The 18,717-nt window shown below is 38.6% G+C and overlaps 2 protein-coding genes across 12 annotated transcripts in view; one reads left to right on the top strand and one right to left on the bottom strand.

Moving 5' to 3' along the window:
* Window positions 1-18,717, top strand: part of s100pbp (S100P binding protein) — a 66,794-nt gene that overhangs the window by 11,271 nt on the left and 36,806 nt on the right. For 4 of the 10 annotated variants that reach the window (XM_088353806.1, XM_088353805.1, XM_088353804.1 and 1 more), the window contains 3 exons: window positions 1,244-1,368; window positions 8,043-8,143; window positions 11,547-12,125. In XM_088353806.1, the coding sequence (XP_088209932.1) occupies window positions 1,244-1,368; window positions 8,043-8,143; window positions 11,547-11,899 (579 nt within the window). In that variant the 3' untranslated portion in view covers window positions 11,900-12,125. Of the gene's footprint in view, window positions 1-1,243; window positions 1,369-8,042; window positions 8,144-8,541; window positions 12,126-18,717 lie in introns of those variants that run through there. The other 6 variants (XM_088353808.1, XM_088353809.1, XR_015852808.1 and 3 more) reach the window with 5 other exon arrangements.
* ldlrap1b (low density lipoprotein receptor adaptor protein 1b) overlaps window positions 15,227-18,717 on the bottom strand; it is a 43,133-nt gene continuing 39,642 nt past the window's right edge. For both annotated transcript variants that reach the window (XM_088353813.1, XM_088353812.1), the window contains one exon: window positions 15,227-16,156. In XM_088353813.1, the coding sequence (XP_088209939.1) occupies window positions 16,110-16,156 (47 nt within the window). In that variant the 3' untranslated portion in view covers window positions 15,227-16,109. The remainder of the gene's footprint in view (window positions 16,157-18,717) is intronic.

Here is an 18,717-nt window from a genome sequence, read left to right as displayed (position 1 = left end):
ACATGTGAAAGTTGTTCTTAAACATCTGACGTTTGTGGGCCGTAAACCTATCCAATAGTAGATTAGTCAAATCATTCAAATGTGAAAACTAATTTAGCCATTGCTAGAAATTCAGCAAAATGATAATTTATTTGGGGTTTGGACATGTTCGCTAATGATTTGGTTGCTACACACAGGATTGATGTTGCTCACCGTTGTTACACGCGAGGCTCACAGATTTTGTGTGAATGCTCAGGGAATATTGCCTTGAGACAGTATTTTGATGCACAAGGTACTCTTTATCTGACAAATGGCTCTCCTCTGATGTTGCTTCTCTTTATAAAAAAAAAAAAAGTACCGAACATATTTGCAGAAAGAGAAGGGGGGTATAGACGTTGGACGTCCCCTCTGTCGGGCGTAGCATACATTTGCATGTATTTTCGTTTATTGTACAGATACTTGACAAACACTTGGGTTTTTTATTATTTCATATGATATATTTTTTTTTATTTATTTTTGGCACTGGTTTTCCATCAAAACTTCAATATTTGAATAAAGAGGAAATTACAAATTTGTAAAAAAAAAAAAAAAAAAAAATCTGATTCATCGATTAACACTAGAAGTCCCAGGAATATTCTTACCCCTTTACAATGACCAGCAAACAGCCAAAAGGCTTCGTTATTCAAAACTAACAACACAATGGGCCAACTTGTCACCATTGTTTTGTAAATGCAGCAAGGTAGGGTTGTTCAAATGGAATGTGATGGGTGTGGTGTTCATGGATGCATAAAGAGTCAGTTGGCAAAAAGACTACAAGTTTACTACAAAACTAAATATCTGATTTAGTGCTTTCGTGTTGTGTTTATCGTTTAATAAGGAGATTTTGCAAGGGAGGTTGACAGGTAAGAGATTGAGAAACTGTTGATGATGAATTAAAAGTACTGTCATTTGAAATTGAAATACACAAAAATAATTTACAGCACTTTTTTTTTTCTTTTTTTGCCTGCAGTAGTTTGCATGCGCAAACTGATATAGCTGATTTCTAAAGTTACGAAGTCACAAGCGGTCTTAGGCGGTTTCTAGTGGTAGCCCCTGCTCATGAACTGGATCTTCCTCTTAAAAACGAGCTTGAGTTTTATTGAAGAAAACATGTATCCAGAAATTCTCTTGTTTAGAGGTGCTCTTATAAAGAGGTACCACTGTAAATCAATTGTATTGAACAACACGCAACAGTGTTGAGATACTACATTTTTTTTGTTTTAAGGTGAAGTCGGTGGTACGTGTTTGTGGTCAGCCTACTTCCAGCTCCACACAATCTGTACGTTGTGGAGATGCTCCTGACAACTCGCCAGTACCCAGTACCAGTAATACATTGACCCTTTGTGGAAGGTAAGTACTGGAGAATTACATATTGGAGACCTTAACAGTATTGTTATAAACCCCTCACTAATCCTGTAAAATTTGCCTCAAATCCCAATCCAAAGTAAATTGAATGCGGTTCTTGAAGCGTTTGGAGTATATGAACAGTTTTGGGTTTTTTTAAAAGGTAACACACTGAAGATTTTTCCCAAACTGAAATAATCACTGCAAGTGTTAAAAACATTGAGTAATCTAAGTTGGAACACACAGAAATAGATGGTTGTTTGTTTGTTTGTTTTTTTTTGCTTGATTTTTTTTTTTTTGTAATTAAATGCCTGCAGATGAGTACAGCATGAGCATCTTAGCTTAAAAACAGGGGAGACAATAACTTGAAGCTGACCCCTTACCTTGTCAAATTTGATCACAATTTGAAAAATTAAACATTACATTTAACACTTTTTTCTAATGGTGGGTCAAGGCATTTCCGAAGGGGGGCCTTACCATTTCACAGCCCTTAAAACTTTGCATTTGTGTATTTTACAGTGGCCAATTTTTTGACATTTAGTTGTAAACGTTTGACTTCTCTTTCTAGAAGTCAATCCATGACTATGCACACGTGCGCGGGCTAATCGTGCGTAAAATTGAATCAAGATTGGCTTTGCGCACGTCTGCTCCTAATATTGTGTAATCTGAGTTGAAACACTCAGAAATAGAAGGTTTTCATTCTATTTTTAATCCAATAAAAATCAAACATAAAAAGAAATATCACATGGACATGTAAATATCTGCATATATATTTATTCATGAGTGCAAATGCCAGGCCAGAGCCCCCTGGCTAAATTTCTAAACCTGTTGCGGCCAGCGACTTTAAAGGTTTGCCCACTCCTGGCTGTCATGGTATTGGGCACAGGGGAGGCAGGTATTTTACTATGACACATAGGGGGTGGCACGCAAACTTCCCACAAAATTAAAAATAATTAAAATAAATTTGCGCCCCAAATTATCTAACAACATATCACTTTGCCTATGGTAAATCGTTGCAGCTTTGACGCCCCTGCTTGCTGCGAAGGTGTGCAGAGTGAGGAAAAGCGTATGGTAGGGGCTGCGCAGGGGACATTTCACCTCGACTGGCTCTCTAAAAAATGTTATATTATTGTTCTCTTCACATTTCTTGTATTTATATGTGTATAGTGTAGTTGTTTTTATTATTTAAACCTTTTTTGATAAATATCTGCCAAGTTTACATATACAATCAATTTGTATTATTTCTCTAAGCATTTGTGCAAATGAAAAATATGTCTGATTCTTTTATTCGTGTTAAATATGTGTCGTGGCAATTTGTTATTTTTTCGCTTTGAGGGGTACTCCCCCAAGGGACTACTTTAGTATATAAGCCCCGCTGACAATCGATTAGGTGAAGCATACAAAAAGGTTGCTCAGATATTTCAGCTGTCAGCTGTGAAAAAACACAGTGAGGATATGTAAAAAAAGTAAAATTACAGAGGCAGTTGCTCAGGAGGTAGAGCGCTCGTCTTGGGATCAAGAGATCGCAGTTCGAATCCCGGCTCCTCCGTGTTACATGTCGAAGTGTCCTTGGGTAAGACACTGAACCCCTAATGCCCCCAATAAGCAGGTTAGCGCCTTACATGGCTGCACGGCCGCTGTTTGGAAATGTGAAGCACACTGTAAAGCGCTTTGGGAAGTCTTGACTTGGAAAGCGCTATATAAATGCAGATCATTTCATTTCAAACATGGGCGTAACCGTCCCGTTTTTAACCAAATTTAACCACCCAAGCACCCTGTCAGATTTTTTGTGTGTTAAGCTGGCTAGCGAATTCATATTTAGTTATCCACAAATTTAGGTATTTTATTTTGGAAGGAAATTGGTTTTCTACAAACTTCCAGTCAATTGTTGCTTCGTATCCTTTTAATCAGCTTTTTTATGGTTTGATTTCGTGTTTGATGTCCCCATGGTGGAAGGCAGCGGTTCACTTGCGGTGAACTCTGCTGACTCCCGGTTCCCGAACAGGTTGACAATTTATCTGTCTTAGGTCATTTCCAAGCTTCTACCACAAGTGGCGGGGAATTCTTACCTATAATTCCCAGACAGTTGTCAGTCAATAGTCGTGTTTAAATGAGGTTGCAAATCTCCACTCACACTTTTTTCATATTCACAACATACGGAGTTTAAATGTAGACGTGGCACACCGTCGCTCCATTTCAGTTTTAAAGACTCCTATTCTGTCTATTATTGCGTGACATTGACTTCATATTCTCACGGCTTTATTTTATTCCTCAGTTTTATAGACTCCCCATCTCTGTAACTCGAGTCATTTATTTACATTTATTGTAGATAAAGACTCCTTCTATCCTCAGTTTTATACACTACATCTGTCTGTACTAAGGTTTTAAAGACTCACTCTATCTATGCAGATTTTAAGTACTTAAAGGACCTCGTCCTTCTTTGTTACCCCATTCACTCATCTCAGCCAATCATGAGCGCCTCATCCAAGGTGCTTCTTGTCTCCTGGCTTCGCGTCAACCGTTCAGACTCCAGCAATGGAACCGAGGTCCATTCCTGAAAAAGGTTTTGCTGCCGTGGCCACGGTCATCTGGTCGTTGGCTCCACCATTGGACTCCATCAGGTGTCTTGCGATACGGCTCTCGAAAGACCATTTAAAATGTCAGGTTTATCTGTAAAGATCTTTTGTAATTATCACCAAAGAAAGAGACGGAGACACAAATTTAAGTTTCCTCGACGGGGAAAATACTGTTAGCCTTTTTTTTGGGACGGCAATGCAGCGTTCCCCCCGTGGTTTATTTGGACAGACATTTTATAGGTACAAGGCATTAGATTAAATGTAGCAACTTCATGGTTTGACGCAGAAAGGTCCTTCAACATTCTCAGAGTAGGGCTCACATGTTGCAATGTCATGCCTTGATGTCGGAAGGTTCGTCAACATCTCTATCAGGCGGGTGCAAACTTGTCGGCATGGCTGGGTTTGGAAACTACACCAAAACTGAAAACACTAAGTATGGAGTCAATAACACAGCAAATATATTGTGACTATGTATGCGTATCACAGCAATTATAAATGTATATCACAGCAAATGTATATATCTACCACGGCAAATGTATGATAAATAAGTACTTAAAATTACTCCTACATTACCCCAAACCCACAAAAAATTATAGGATTTTTAAAACTCTATTCCTTAAGTGGGTCTCAAATTAGCGGCCCCAGGGTGATGGTTTGAGCCTTCATATGAATGTCTAATCGGACAGTGTGTATTATTAGGCACCTGCTGGTGGGATAGGTAGAATTTATTTAAAAAAAAAACAAATACTGAAATAAAAAGTAAGCATAAATACATGATTCATGTAATAAATATCTATGTTTCAAAATACTCAAAGGTAGAGAAATTTGCATTTATTTTACATAATATTAGCCTCAGTCAGATGGAGCTGACATCATTGTCAGCCATCTTGCTGCTACAGGTACCCCCAAAAACCTTTTTACCTTGATTCTGCCTTGCTTTTTAATTTTTTCTATTTTTTTCACCTTTTTTATTCACGCTTTGTCTTTTCCTTTATCCCTTTTTTGAATTTTTTATCTCGTATTTTTCTTTTTTCCCTTTTTTCTTTCTTTGCAAAAGGCTGGGCAAAAAAAGAAAAATGTTGTGGTTTGGTCAATTTAAGCCTTTCTAGTTTATCTTCTTTCTTTTCAGCACTCCTTCTTGGTTGCACGGCACAATAAAGCAACATTTTGTAGTAAAATAGTACTCGCTGTCCCTTTGTTGTACGTGCAGCCCACGCAAATGATGGATTCATTTGTTATTGATTGATTTTTTTCATTACTCATTTCTGATTAATTCTTGATATATTTTATTTTTAGATCTCAATTTTTAGCATTTAAAAAAAAAAAGATGTTTGTGAACAGTTAGTTTTCTTTTCTTTTTCAAACCAGGATTTTTTCTTGTGGAAAGCCCAATTCAGCCCAGCCTCACCCAGATCCTAGTTCCAGTGGCCCTCAAGTCAAATGAGTTTGAGACCCCTGTCTTAAAGGGACAGTGTGTAATATTTCGTGCATCCAAGTGGTATAAATAAACCTTTTAATTATTAAAAAATATATACAATAATAATTTAAATACTTTATACGTAATACTAAAATACATAAATCATAGTTCAAGAAATGTGTATTTCTTTCACACAGTTAATCCCCACTTAGGTCGGTGCCATGATTGTCTAGCATGAGGCCACCACGTTGTGCTCTGTGGCACCGGCCCTTGCTCGCAACAGACAACACAGTGTCATCTAACGGTCAAATACAGTAGAACCTGTACTGATATTACTACTATTTACTCTACATACAAAACTTTCAAGTTACGGGAAAATATTGCCTCTAGTTAGAAAGTTGTTTTAGATATGAAGTCAGAAATACAGTACAGTACGCGCTGCTATTAGTCCCTCCCTTAGTTTCCCAAACGTAAACAAAGGGGCTATCACTTAAATCAGTGCGCATGTATGCTCGAAGCATGCTCTTTGCGTCAGAGTTCAGAGACGACCAAGAGGGGGAAGTTCCGGCAAGATAGCGGGGAGGAGAACTTCATTTACTCAGCCCAGACCAAAGACATTTTAGGAAAAATTCATGGAGTTCCAGAATTTTTGGAAAGGAATTACCCGGAAAAAGATTTGACAAGTCGGGCTATCGCTATGGCTGCCTCGCCTATTTCCGATGGATTGTCAAAAGCCGGCAAAAGCAAACGTTATTGGATCAAATTTTAAAGAAACTCGGGGCAAAATAGTAACTCAATATTTTTATTTTTTCCATTATTCTTTGTTTTTACATTATGTGCCTCTCGTTTTATGTCTATTGTGCGGTAATCTAATTCTAACATGTATTTGTTTCATGGGCAGCACGGCTGCGCAGTGGTTAGCGCGTGTGCGGCACAGTTCTGAGGTCATGAGATCGAAACTTCCTGTGTGAAGTTTGCATGTTCTCCCCGTGCTTGAGTGTGTTTCCTCCGGGCACTGCGGTAAACATGCATGTCAAGTTGCCAAATTGTCCCTAGGTGTGAATGAGCGAATGAGTTGTCTGTCTCTGTGTGCCCTGCAACTGGCTGGCAACCAGTTCAGGGTGTCCCCTGCCCACTGCTAGAAGATGGCTGGTTGGGCTCCAGCACCCCCGCGACCCTACTGAGGCTTACCAGAGCAGATAATGGATGGATGGATGGATTTGTTTCAGGTTCTGATGCTCTTTAATGATTTATAAAAAACATATCATACTGTATTTCGCAGGGCTTGGAACGGATTAGCGCATTACATTCAAATGGCAACTCTACTTATGAAGTTTTCAGTGTACAAAGTTACTCCCAGAACAAATTAAATTTGTAAGTAGAGGTACCACTGTATTACACATTGGGGCTTTAATAAAGGACAGGATAGGGGGATGGGAGATTACCACTTGTGAGGCCTCTCATCAAGGTTTCTTATTTTCCTCATGCTGCATTTTGGTTTAAGATCAGGGAATGATGTAATTGTAACCTGTGCAGTCCTTAAAGACATTTTGTGAGTCAGGGCTGTACAAATAAATTTGGCTTGACTTGATAGGTTTAAAGGTGGGGTGGTGCATCGTTTGAAAACTTAAGCCTGCAATCATGACTTTAAGCCAAGAGATGGCAGCAAAGTAACACATGTTTTGCCTATATTTCTTAGACTCGCTCGAATAAACTCTTCCTTTTTCACATTCTTGGCGGTTGTTCCGCCTCGAAAAGCAGATAGGTGCAATTGAAAATAAAACTTAAGGTCTCTTTCAAATCGGTTGGGCATTGGTAATAGAGAAAATATTTAACTTTCAACTTTTTGTGGCTCCCTCAAACAACTAACCCACACTTTGTATTTAATGAAAATGGCTAGATTAAAAACATGTTTAACAAAACAAAAATGTGAACAGCACAACATCGGAGAAATTCACTGCCTTGAAATGGTTCATTCCATTTAATTCCCTGCACCGCTCTCGGAATACCCTCCCTGCTCCTCTTCACTTGGCTAATGCCATTTGCTGCATAGTAGGGGAGTCTGTGGAGGCTACAGTGTGTTTATTTCTTATAGAGTACACACTCTATTAAAAATGAATGAGTAAAAACTGGGTATTTGTTCCTCTCTGTCTTTTTCACTCTTTTTTTACTTTCTTGCTCACTCTTTTTCTCTTTCTCGCTTTGTGTATTTTTACTCTTGTCTCCTATCTCTTTTTTTCTCTTTCTCTATTACTCTTTCTCTCTTTCTTTCTCTTTATAACTTTCTTGCTCACTCTTTTTCTCTCTTTCACGTTTTGTGTATTTTTGTCTGTCTCCTATCTCATTTTTTCTCTTTTTCTCTAACACTCTTTCTCTCTTTGTCTCTCTTTTTCTAACTTTATTTCTCTCTTAATTTTTCTCTTTGGTAGTTTTTTTCTCTCTTCTCATTTCTTTCTCCCTTTCTCTCTCTCTCTCTCCCACGTTTGCTCTCTGTTTCTCCCTCTCCCTTTTCCTTACTCTCTTTCTCTTCAATCAACTAGCCTGGCCCCCGTGAGACTTATTGTCATACATGTGGCCCCCGGCCAGCTAAAATGAGTTTGACACCACTGTTTTTAATACATGTGCCAATATTGCATTGGATAGGCAGATCCATCACTAATTCGCTGTATTTCACTGTCTTGTTCCAGAGAGTTGGTTTTGGACAATGAGGAAGATTGGGAGCAGGACAAAAGGATGTATGTGGACTTTGTTCAGGAACAGATAAGAGAGCCAAAAAATGCTGCTCAAGGTAACCTTGTGTGCGCTTTTACAGCTGCTAAACAAAGGGGCGTCAAGTTCCATCCTTTAAAGCAGGGGTCTCAAATCTGCGGCCCTTAAGGTAATAGTTTGGGGCCCCTGACATTATATGAAAGCTTAATGTTGGAGTGGCCCGCGCTTGTTTGAAATTAACGCTTCATCTGTGCTAACTTATCAGGCGACACTCAAAATGTACTTGCAGGGTTCCCGCGGATCCTTGAAAAGTCTTAAATGGCATTGAATTCATTATTATAAAAATAAGGCCTTAATTGACATTAAAATTTATTAAATCAAATTTGCGAAAATCTTAAAAATGTGAACGCATGAGTACGATTTTTGTCTGTTAAAACTAAAAAGGTTTAGTAACAAATATAAATTGTTCTTTTGCAGTAATTCACTGATTTACATTCGTGGCAACGTCCCGTGACTACTATAACTATCCAAATGGTGATGGGGTTTCAGTCGGGTCTTTCAGAGCAGACTTGTGTCTAAGGTCTACCTACAATATCCATAGCAACTTCAGACAGAGGCATTTACTTTTGAACATGCCCGGAAAGTGTACATTTGATAAGAAGTGGCTGTCAACGAATGTTTTCGCCATGGCTAAAATCTCATCTCATCTCATCAGCTGCACCGCTTATCCTCAGTAGGGTCGCGGGGGTGCTGGAGCCCATCCCAGCAATCATCGGACAGTGGGCAGCGGACACCCTGAACTGGGACAGACAACTCACTCGCTCATTCACACCTAGGGACAATTTGGACCGGCCAATTCACCTGAAATGCATGTCTTTGAAATGTGGGAGAACACGGGCACGGGGAGAACATACAAACTCCGCACAGTAAGGCTGGGAGCTGGATTTGAACCCACGCAGGAGGTTCCCACGACCTCAGAACTGTGCCGCCCACGCGCTAACCACTGCCCCGCCGTGCTGCCCACATGGCTAAAATCTGTGCCAGGTAATGTGTACGAAGCACAATGAAATGTGTGTAAGAAATATTCGTGTTTTTTTTGTTTTGTTTGTTTTTATTATTTTTTTTTTGTCAACTTGGTCTTAAATTTTAAAACACTTGAATTTAACTTGCCCTAACCTGTGCAGTTTTTTCAACTATATTTGAGCCAAGACACATTTATTTCGTTGGGGGGGAAAAAATCCGGCGGGCACCACCAGTAAATCCAAATGAAAGATAGATTTCCCTAGAGTGCACAGGCACATAAATTGTATAATTTCCCACAGCACAGTATGACATTTAATTAATGAAACAAAATATCTAATTTAATGAATGATGTATTTGCAAACCGATAGGAAAATATTTTATTTAAAGTGAAATGTGAAACGAGGGGCTGCCGGAGTGTGGAAGGAGATAGTCATTGCTGTTGAACTGAAGCCTAAACAACATTGAAAGCATTGACATAATCATGTGAGTTTCTGCTTTTTGAAAACCGGATGCGGCCCCTGAGTAAATTGAGTTTGAAATCCCTGATTTAAAGATGGGGTGCCTATTTCGAGGCGTTCTTAAGAAGTTTCTTTATCGAGTATGTGTTAACAATGACAAACTGAGTTCAAAGAGGCCTTATGCTTTATTTTCCATCGCGGCTATCTGCTTTGACCTTACTTTTATCCGGCCTGTTTGGGGAGGAACAAATCCCCAAAAAGATGAAAAAAGAAGACTTTATTCGAGCATGGATAAGAAATAATGGCAAAATATGTTTTACTCTGCTACCACCTTCCTGCTTAACACTAGAAGTAACACCGCCAAGCCATTTGGCATTACGACGTAAAATGCCCAAAGGACAGCCAACTGACTGGATTAATTTCACAATTAATCTGTAAATAAGGCAAACTCTAGTGTTAACACCACAACCCTTCGCATGCTAATGTGAAGATAAGAATATTTGGTGGGGGCGTTGGCTGCCCACATTTTTGTAGTATTACTCCAGTGTCTGAAACTCATGACAAAAAGTTGCCAGACACCAGGGCAGACAACTCTGAAAAGTTCCCTGCCCCTTTTTACACAACTTGAAACACAATAAGACGACTAATTGCAAAAAAAACCATTGATGCAAAGTATTAAGGATTGATAATCAGAATATATAAATGAACAACACTTTAAAATTAAGTTTATTATAAATCTACTTATAACATTTATTGCATGTTTATAGCATCACTGTTTTCCATCTGCCATCAGTATGTACCTGTATTTACTCATCTTCATTCATGCAATGTTTGCGTCATCTGCTACAAGCCATGTGAACTCCTCTTCCATGATGCTTTTAATGTACGTTTACGTTTTGTAGCGTCATCAATTTTGTTAGATTCTTTTAAATATTTCTTCTGGGGCTAAGGTTTTGGCTTGATTCCTAACCCCTTATCCATTTTTCTTGTGTTCTATGTGCGTCTACTTAGCAAAATGATATGCAAATGCACAACCGTATAACGCTCAGCAAAGTCCGGAAGCACTAAGTTATTCGATGCAGGCTTCTAATTGGCTGCCGCGTATGCTAATTGCCAAACAAACCCAAATTCTGAAATGTCCAAACCGAACGAAGATTTCAAAATCGGAATAAAGCAAACTTTTGATTTGAAAAAAAATATTTAGTTTTGTTTTTTTGCCTGAAAAAGTTGTCGGCCACCCGGGCGGAGACGTTTTGTAAGTAGTACGCCCAACCTAAAAGATGCACGCCCCGGGTGTCCGGGCAGACGTTAATTTACTCTAGTTGTATTTTTGTCGTATTTTTGTAGTATATCTGTGGTATTTTTGTAGTATTTCTGTCGTAATATTTACGTAGCAGTATTTTTGGAGTATTTCTGTTGTAATATTTATGTAGCAGTATTTTTGTTTTATATTATTACTTACTTACTTATTATTAGTCATATGTAGTGGTATTTTTGTTGTATTTCCATCGAAGTATTTTGGAGTGATTCCACATGTAGTATTTCTTCAATATTTTTTACCACTACTGTAGTAAAATTCCTTTTCGTATTTCTGATGTAATATTTCAGTAATAGTATTTTTGAAGTATTTCTATTGTATTTTTTTCTTATCAGAATTAAAACACAATAATATACTAGGTCCCTGTTTTGAAGCATTAAATCTTATATTTAGTTTTGTCGTATTTTTTTTCGTATTTTTTGACTAGATCATTTTCCCAATTGATCCTGTGCACAAACTCCTTAAGCATCTCTCAACACTACACCCACCACCTTCTATTTGAACAACCCCACCTTGCCGCATTTACAGACAAATGGTGACATTGAGTTGTTAGTTTAAAAAAAAACACCGCCTTTTGGCTGTCCACTGGTCATTGTGGAGCGGTAAGAAATTTCCTGGGAATTCTAGTGTCAAAGTCATAATTCCAGCCTTAACTTTTAAAATGCCGCATCCCTCCTTTAAAGATGCTGTCCGTGAACTGCGAGGTCTGATGGCTCAAGTAGGTCACAAATCTTCTGGAAAACCATGGAAATGTATCTCCGACCTCACACAGAGGTACACACGTCTCAAAAATAGACATTTGGTGAGGGAAAAATCAAACTGGCCCTCCCTTTCAGGAACTACAGAGGACGCCAAAAGAGCATTGGACCCAAAATGTCCCTCACTGAGTGGCAATGCAAGAACATGGGAAAGCACAAACGTTTTGAAAAGGTGGCTAAAATATTTGAAAGGAGTGAAGTTTCCTAACTTTTGCATTTTGCATTTGTATATAGATGCTCTAGTTACATTTGCACTTATTTTTATGAGTTTGCTGTGATTTTTGTATGAATGCCCGTATTATGTTTTTCCTGCTTACATATTCCTATTTGGAGTTTTACGGTATTTCATAATTGTTTCATAAACCTTGCACACTAGTATTGCATATTTTTGTATTTTCTGAAAGATAAATTGCACCTGTTAAATAGATTAAGGCTTTTTTTAAAATGTACATTATGTATGTTACATATCTACAGGTTAAATGGAAAATAAAATGGTTAATTATTTACTGTCGCATCATTATTTTCTTCTGCAGTGGGAGATTCACGAGTAGATTCTTTTTTCGTTTAGCTATAATCAGGGTTCCCGCAGATCCTTGAAAAGTTTTAAAAGGCCTTAAATGAATTAGACTAAAAATAAGGCCTTAATTTGCATAAAATTGTCTTATATCCAATTTTCGAAAGTCACATCAAAAGCATGGTAGGGGCACAACTATTAATAACCCCCAATTTATTTATTTATTTGCACAGTACAGTTTCCAGTGTTATTCAGGGATGTGTTTTGCGATTAGCTTTTTTTTTTAAATGTATAGTTTCTTCATGTATTTTGTAGTTTGTTTATTTCATTTCATTTGTTGTTGCACTGAAAAGTCGATAGATTTAAAAGACATTTTGTTTGTGACATAAATATTAAAAAAGGTAAATGACTTAAAAGATTACAGCAAAGTAAAAAAACGTATAAATTAGTAGAAAAGAGGATTTGGAAGAAAAAAAAACTTCATTTAATTTCACAGAATATTACATTATTGGTCAAATACTGCACATAGGGACCCCACTAAAATCCTGTTCCCATGTATTTTATTTTGTTTCATTTTTTCCTAGCTTTCTGCTATTTCCTTGCTTTTTTTTATTTTTTTCCCCTCCCTTTTTCCTTTTGTCTTATTTTTTTCATTTTTATCTATCATTTTCTTTTTCCATACTTTTTTATTTTTCCCTACTTTTTCCCCTTCTTCTTACATTCTTTTTCTCTTTTTTCTTTGTCTTTTTTAAGACTGCCCTCACCGAAACATCGAGTGTTTCCCTGGGTGGCCGAGCGTGTCTTTGGGTGGGCACTGCATTATTTAAACTCGGTGGTGTGATTGAAAGCAGGCTGCTCTAAAACCATCAAAACTGACTTAACTGGAGAGGTATTGTGAATAATACTCTAAAATACCTTCAACCAGAATTTAAACCTTTCTTAGAAACTAATTGAAGCAAATATAGCAGGGGACTCAAACTTGTGGTCCAGGGGGGCCAATTGCGGCCCCCAGGAAGATAGTTTGAGGCCCCTCCCTTAAATTGACAGTTAAAGGGAAAGTGCACATTATTTGCACACTAGATAATTCTGTATTCTGGTGGAGACAAAGAACGAGTGCTAAAAGCACAATGGAAGAAGGCATACGGATAGTGACCAAAACGGATGTTATTGCTTTTGAAGAGAAATATGAAAAGGGGGGGGGAGAAAGATGAGAAAAAAACATAAGAAATAAGACAAAAAGTAAGACCTAAGTTAAAAAAAGGAAAATCTTAAACTTTAGTATTTTGCTTATTCTTCCCTATATGTATTTATTTTTAAAGTATAAATATTTTTCCCTTCTTTGAAAAGGGCTGGGTAAAAATTGGAAGGGGTGTTTTTTGTCTCTGTAGTTTGTAGTCTTCTTTGGACTCATTTTTGGTTTCAGCACAGATTACAGCGACATCTAGTGGACACGTCGCTTTAAAACAGTAGGAATGTTTTTATCAGCGCTCTTCTTGTGCAAAATTCAGTTTGGCCCAACCTCCACTGGATCTTCACTTCAGCAGCCTTCAACTCGATTGAGTTTGATATCTCTGAATTAGAGGTTGTTATTCCTGCAGGAGGGGATTTACTAAATATTAAATTAAGTTTTCAGCAGCCCTTTGAGACTCCTTGTGATAAAGGGCTATACAAATGAACATGACTTGACTTAATTTTATGGCAAAAACAAAGCTGAGATTCTTCCTTAAAGGTGGGGGTGCAGCATTTTAAAACTTGACCCTACAATATTGACTTTAAGCCACGAGATGGCAGCAAAGTAACAAATAATGTGTGTACATTTCTTAGACACTCTAGAGCACAGGTGTCAAAGAGGCAGCCCGCGGGCCAGATCAGGCCCGCTAAGGGATTGAATCCGGCCCGCGAGACAACACTTAGAGAAGCTCAAGAGAAAAACAAGCTGCAGGTTGAAATATGTCAACTTGATGTTGCCAAAGCCAGGTGCCTCTCACAAAGACACTGTACTTATTTTTTTTATTTCTCTCTCCCTCTCTCTCTTTCTTTTCCACCCCTTTTCTCCCACTCTGTCTCTGTCTCTTTCACTCTCTGTGTCTCTCTTTTCCTCTTCCTTTGTTGCTCTTTGTCTCTTTCTTTCTCTGTGTCTTTTAACCTCTTTTGCTCTAACTTCCTTTTTTCCTTTTCTCTCTTTTCTCTTTCTCTCTTCATACCCTTCACTCTTTCTTTTCTCCTTTCTCTCCTTCTGTCTTTCTATTTCTCTTTGGTTTTCTTTCTTCCTCCCCCTTACTTTTCCCCCCCTGTCAACACTTTTTATCTTTTGTTTCTCATGCTCTCCCCCTCTCTCTCTTTTTCTTTCTTTGTCCCATGCTCTCTCTCCTTTTTCCCTCCCTCCCTTTCTTATTTCTTTATCTCTCTTTTTCTTTTTCTTTAATCTACTAGTCCGGCCCCCGACAGAATGTTTGTTCTGTCGTGTGGCCCCCGAGTTAAAATGAGTTTGACACCCCTGCTCTAGAATAAACTCTTAATTTTTCATCTTTTTGGGGGTTTGTTTTGCCCTAAACAGGCCTGTTAAATGTGAGAAACGCAGATAGGGGCAATTGAAAATAAATCATAAGGGCTCTTTGATTTCAGTTTCATTTGATGTCATGTTACTGTATGCCAACTGTGTTGGTAATGGCGCTAAGGTGAATTGAACGTATTTTGAGTTGCTTCACATTGTGTCGCATGAATCTTTAAACCCTACAACACGACACTCAATAGAGATCATATTTGACTTTAAACTTTTTAAGAACCACTCAAACGATTCACCCTACCTCAAATTTGCGCATGCTGCATTTAATCAGGTGACTCTAGTCTGAAATTCATGGTAATTATTGCACACTTTCTGTAAATCCTATAAAAACTCGCATGCTGTATCAAACTGAATTTTTCTGATCCGTGAAAGAAAGCAATGATTTCGAAGGGAAAATCTTAAATGATCAGGGGTGCCCTAATTTTTCTTTTGACAGTAAATCAATAAAGTACACCAAACAATTCCTTTAGAAGTTGTTACAAACATTGTGGCCTCTGGTGGTTTTCAAACAAAATAAGTCAAAGCTGTAGCAACAAATAAACATGTATATTTTTAATGATTGTAAATACATAGACAAGTCTTGCATTCATCCACACGTCAACGTGGTAGACTTAATGGTCAATCTAAGCTGCTTTCAAAACACTCCAGATGTTTATTGTGCAGGTAAATAATACCCAACAGTAATCAGGTTATAAGCACAGGTTACATAAAGTGAACCTTAAATTCCCTTACACAAAAAGGTGCTTTTAAACATGAATAAATGCACGGTGCAAACATTTATTTTGCATTTGGAAAAAAATATATAGGATTGTCATTTGTTATATGTATCCCTGCATGCATACGGATTTTCTAGTTCATTCATACATTCCCCGAAAGCTTAAATTGCCCAAAAGGAGACAAAAGCCTTGATGCACCCAGGTAGTAGCTCATGTTTTAACCGATACAAGTAGGCAAATAACTGTGCTTCGGTGACTATCACAATGCTGTGAAACGAACATTATCAGCCGTCGCAGTAATCGTGACGGCACACTTAAGTCTTGACCTGTTGTGACAGCTGCTTACATAACACAAACACAGAACGCAAAGTGACTGGACAGGAAAATAATAAGTAACATCTGCAGGTTTTAGAAAATAAACTCATCTTTTCTCTTCATATTGCTTTGGCTTGTTGAGTGCAAAGCCTGCTCTTGGAGACACAAAAGCATCAGAGCCGCCAGTCAGCACCATTGAGGGGAAACCAAAAGGGTCCCGGGAGCCCGCTATTAGTCTCCTCTTTTCTCTCTGCCGGTCTATCTGGCCGGAGGCTCACATTCAAAACCCGGAGAGTCTTTTTGTGCTGAGAAGTCTGCGTCTTCTTGGTCCCATATGCCCGGGGACAGGCACTCATCAGTGGTAAAATCCTGAGGGTTCACCCCAATGTCCAGGACCTGGGGGTTAGTGCGAGACTCAGCGAGTCTAAGGGGGCAAAAGAAAAGATAATATTAGAAACAAAAAAAAACAATTTACCGAATTTTCACGACCATAAGGCGCCTGTAAAAGTTTCAGATTTTCTTTATATTGTGCAGTGCGCCCTGTGTCTAACGTAAAAACGGCAGAAGTAAGACTGGGCACCCGGCCCGAGACTGGGAGATCACTGGTTCGAGCCTTGGCTGAGTCATCCCTAAGACTTCGGGTGAAATCTAATGTTTTTTTGTGAGATTGTTCACATTTCCTCCTAAATGCGATTTCATGCGACTTTTAAGCTATTCTTATTTGGAAGCCATGAGCCTCCCGCTTTGTGCAGAAGAGGACACGTGATGTCACACGCAATACATTGTCAGCGGAAGTACTTGTGAATGCTGACAGCGTAGTGTATCTAGCAATTCAAAAAATATTCTGCTACTGGAGGCTGAACAGAATTTTCCCCCAAATTAATTAAAAGCTAAAACCCCACTTTCTCACCATTGAATGCTTTACGTGTTTTTGTCCACTATGGTATGTTGAATTCAACGCTACACAGAAGATCATGGAAACCGAGCAGTCGCAGGAGATTTGTCTAATGCGAAATCTGACTCCCCTTTGCATGGAAGCACACAATGCTTCCAACAGAACGCGTGTCTTCCATCGATGTCTGTAAAAAGGGGTTTAGAAGGCTTATTGATTGGAGTGATTAAAACAAAAAAGTGATCATAGTCTATATAATGAGTTTATTAAACCCTTTCAGTTCCTGTAAAATTCACCTAAAAGTAAATTGAATGCTGTTTTAAGACCGTTATACATACCAAGTATGAACAGTTTTCTTTTGAAAGGTAACACACTGAAGTTTTGCCCCAAACTGAAATAATCATTGCAAGTGCTACTAACATTGAGTAATCTAAGTTGGAACACACAGAAATAGATGGTATTTTTTTTTTCTTGCTTGATTTTTTCATTGCAATTAAATGCCTGCAGATAAGTACAGCATGGCGTCTTAGCTTGAAAACATGTGAGACAATAACTTGAAGCTCACCTCGTACGTTGTCAAATTTGAATACAATCTGAAAAACTGAACAGTGCATTTGACACCTTTTATTAATGGTAGGTCTAGGTGTTTCTGAAAGTGGCGATTACCAGTTCACAGCCCTTAAAACTTTGTATTTGTGTATTTTACACAGGCCAATTTGTTTTACATTGAATTGTAAATGTTTGACTTCTCTTTCTAGAAGTTAATCTATGATTGTGCACACGTGCGTGCAATAATGGTGCATAAAATGACTCAAAATGGACTTTGCGCGGATTAACTCTTTTTTTGTTGACAATTTGGCTGTGATTTGAATTCAACCCATGGATGTCATTATACAGGACTGTCTCAGAAAATTAGAATATTGTGATAAAGTTCTTTATTTTCTGTAATGCAATTAAAAAAACAAAAATGTCATACATTCTGGATTCATTACACATCAACTGAACTATTTCAAGCCCTTTATTATTTGAATATTGCTGATTTTGGCTTACAGCTGAAAAAACTCAAAAATCCTATCTCAAAATATTAGAATACTTCCTCAGACCAAGTAAAAAAATAATTTTATAACAGCAAAACTAAATCAAACATTTGAAAATGTCCATTGATGCACTCAGTACTTGGTTGGGAATCCTTTTGCACGGATTACTGCATCAATCCGGCGTGGCATGGAGGCAATCAGCCTGTGGCATTGCTGAGGTGTTATTGATGCCCAGGATGCTTCGATAGCGGCCTTCAGCTCATTTGCATTTGTAGGTCTGGTGTCTTATCTTCTTCTTAACTATACCCCACAAATTCTCGATGGGGTTCAGGTCAGGGGAATTAGCAGGCCAATCAAGGACAGTGATGCCATGGTCAGTGCACCAGTTACTGGTGGTTTTGGCACTGTGGGCAGGTGCCAGATCATGCTGGAAAATGAAATACTCATCTCCATAGAGCTTTTCAGCAGATGGAAGCATGTAGTGCTCTTAAATCTCTTGGTACACAGTTGCATTTACTCTGGACTTGATGAAACACAGTGGACCAACACCAGCAGCTGACATGGCTCCCCAAACCATTGCTGACTGTGGGAACTTCACACTGGATTTCAAGCAACTTGGATTTTGCTCCTCTCCAGCCTTTCTCCAGACTCTGGCGCCTTGACTTCCAAATGAAATGCAAAACTTGCTTTCGTCTGAAAAGAGGACTTTGGACCACTCTGCAACTGTCCAGTGCTTCTTCTCCATAGCCCAAGTCAGACGCTTCTTCCGTTGTCTTGAGTTCAGAAGTGTCTTGACCATGGGAATACGGCTATTGTAGCCCATTTCCCGGACACGTCTGTGAACTGTGGCTTTTGATACCTGGACTCCAGCTTCAGCCCACTGTCTTTGAAGCTCCCCCAAATTCTGGAAGCGGCTCTTCTTCACAATTTTGTTAAGGCTGCGGTCATCTCTCTTGGTTGTGCAGCGTTTCCGGCCACATTTTTCCCTTCCAACAGACTTTTTGTGGATATGCTTTGAAACTGCACTCTGTGAACAGCCTGCTCTTTGAGAAATAT

Source organism: Urocampus carinirostris, chromosome 15 (assembly GCF_059441175.1).
Source record: "Urocampus carinirostris isolate Australia breed hairy pipefish chromosome 15, RoL_Ucar_1.0, whole genome shotgun sequence".
In the NCBI taxonomy this organism is placed as follows: domain Eukaryota; kingdom Metazoa; phylum Chordata; class Actinopteri; order Syngnathiformes; family Syngnathidae; genus Urocampus; species Urocampus carinirostris.
This window is presented reverse-complemented; position numbering and strand designations above follow the sequence as displayed.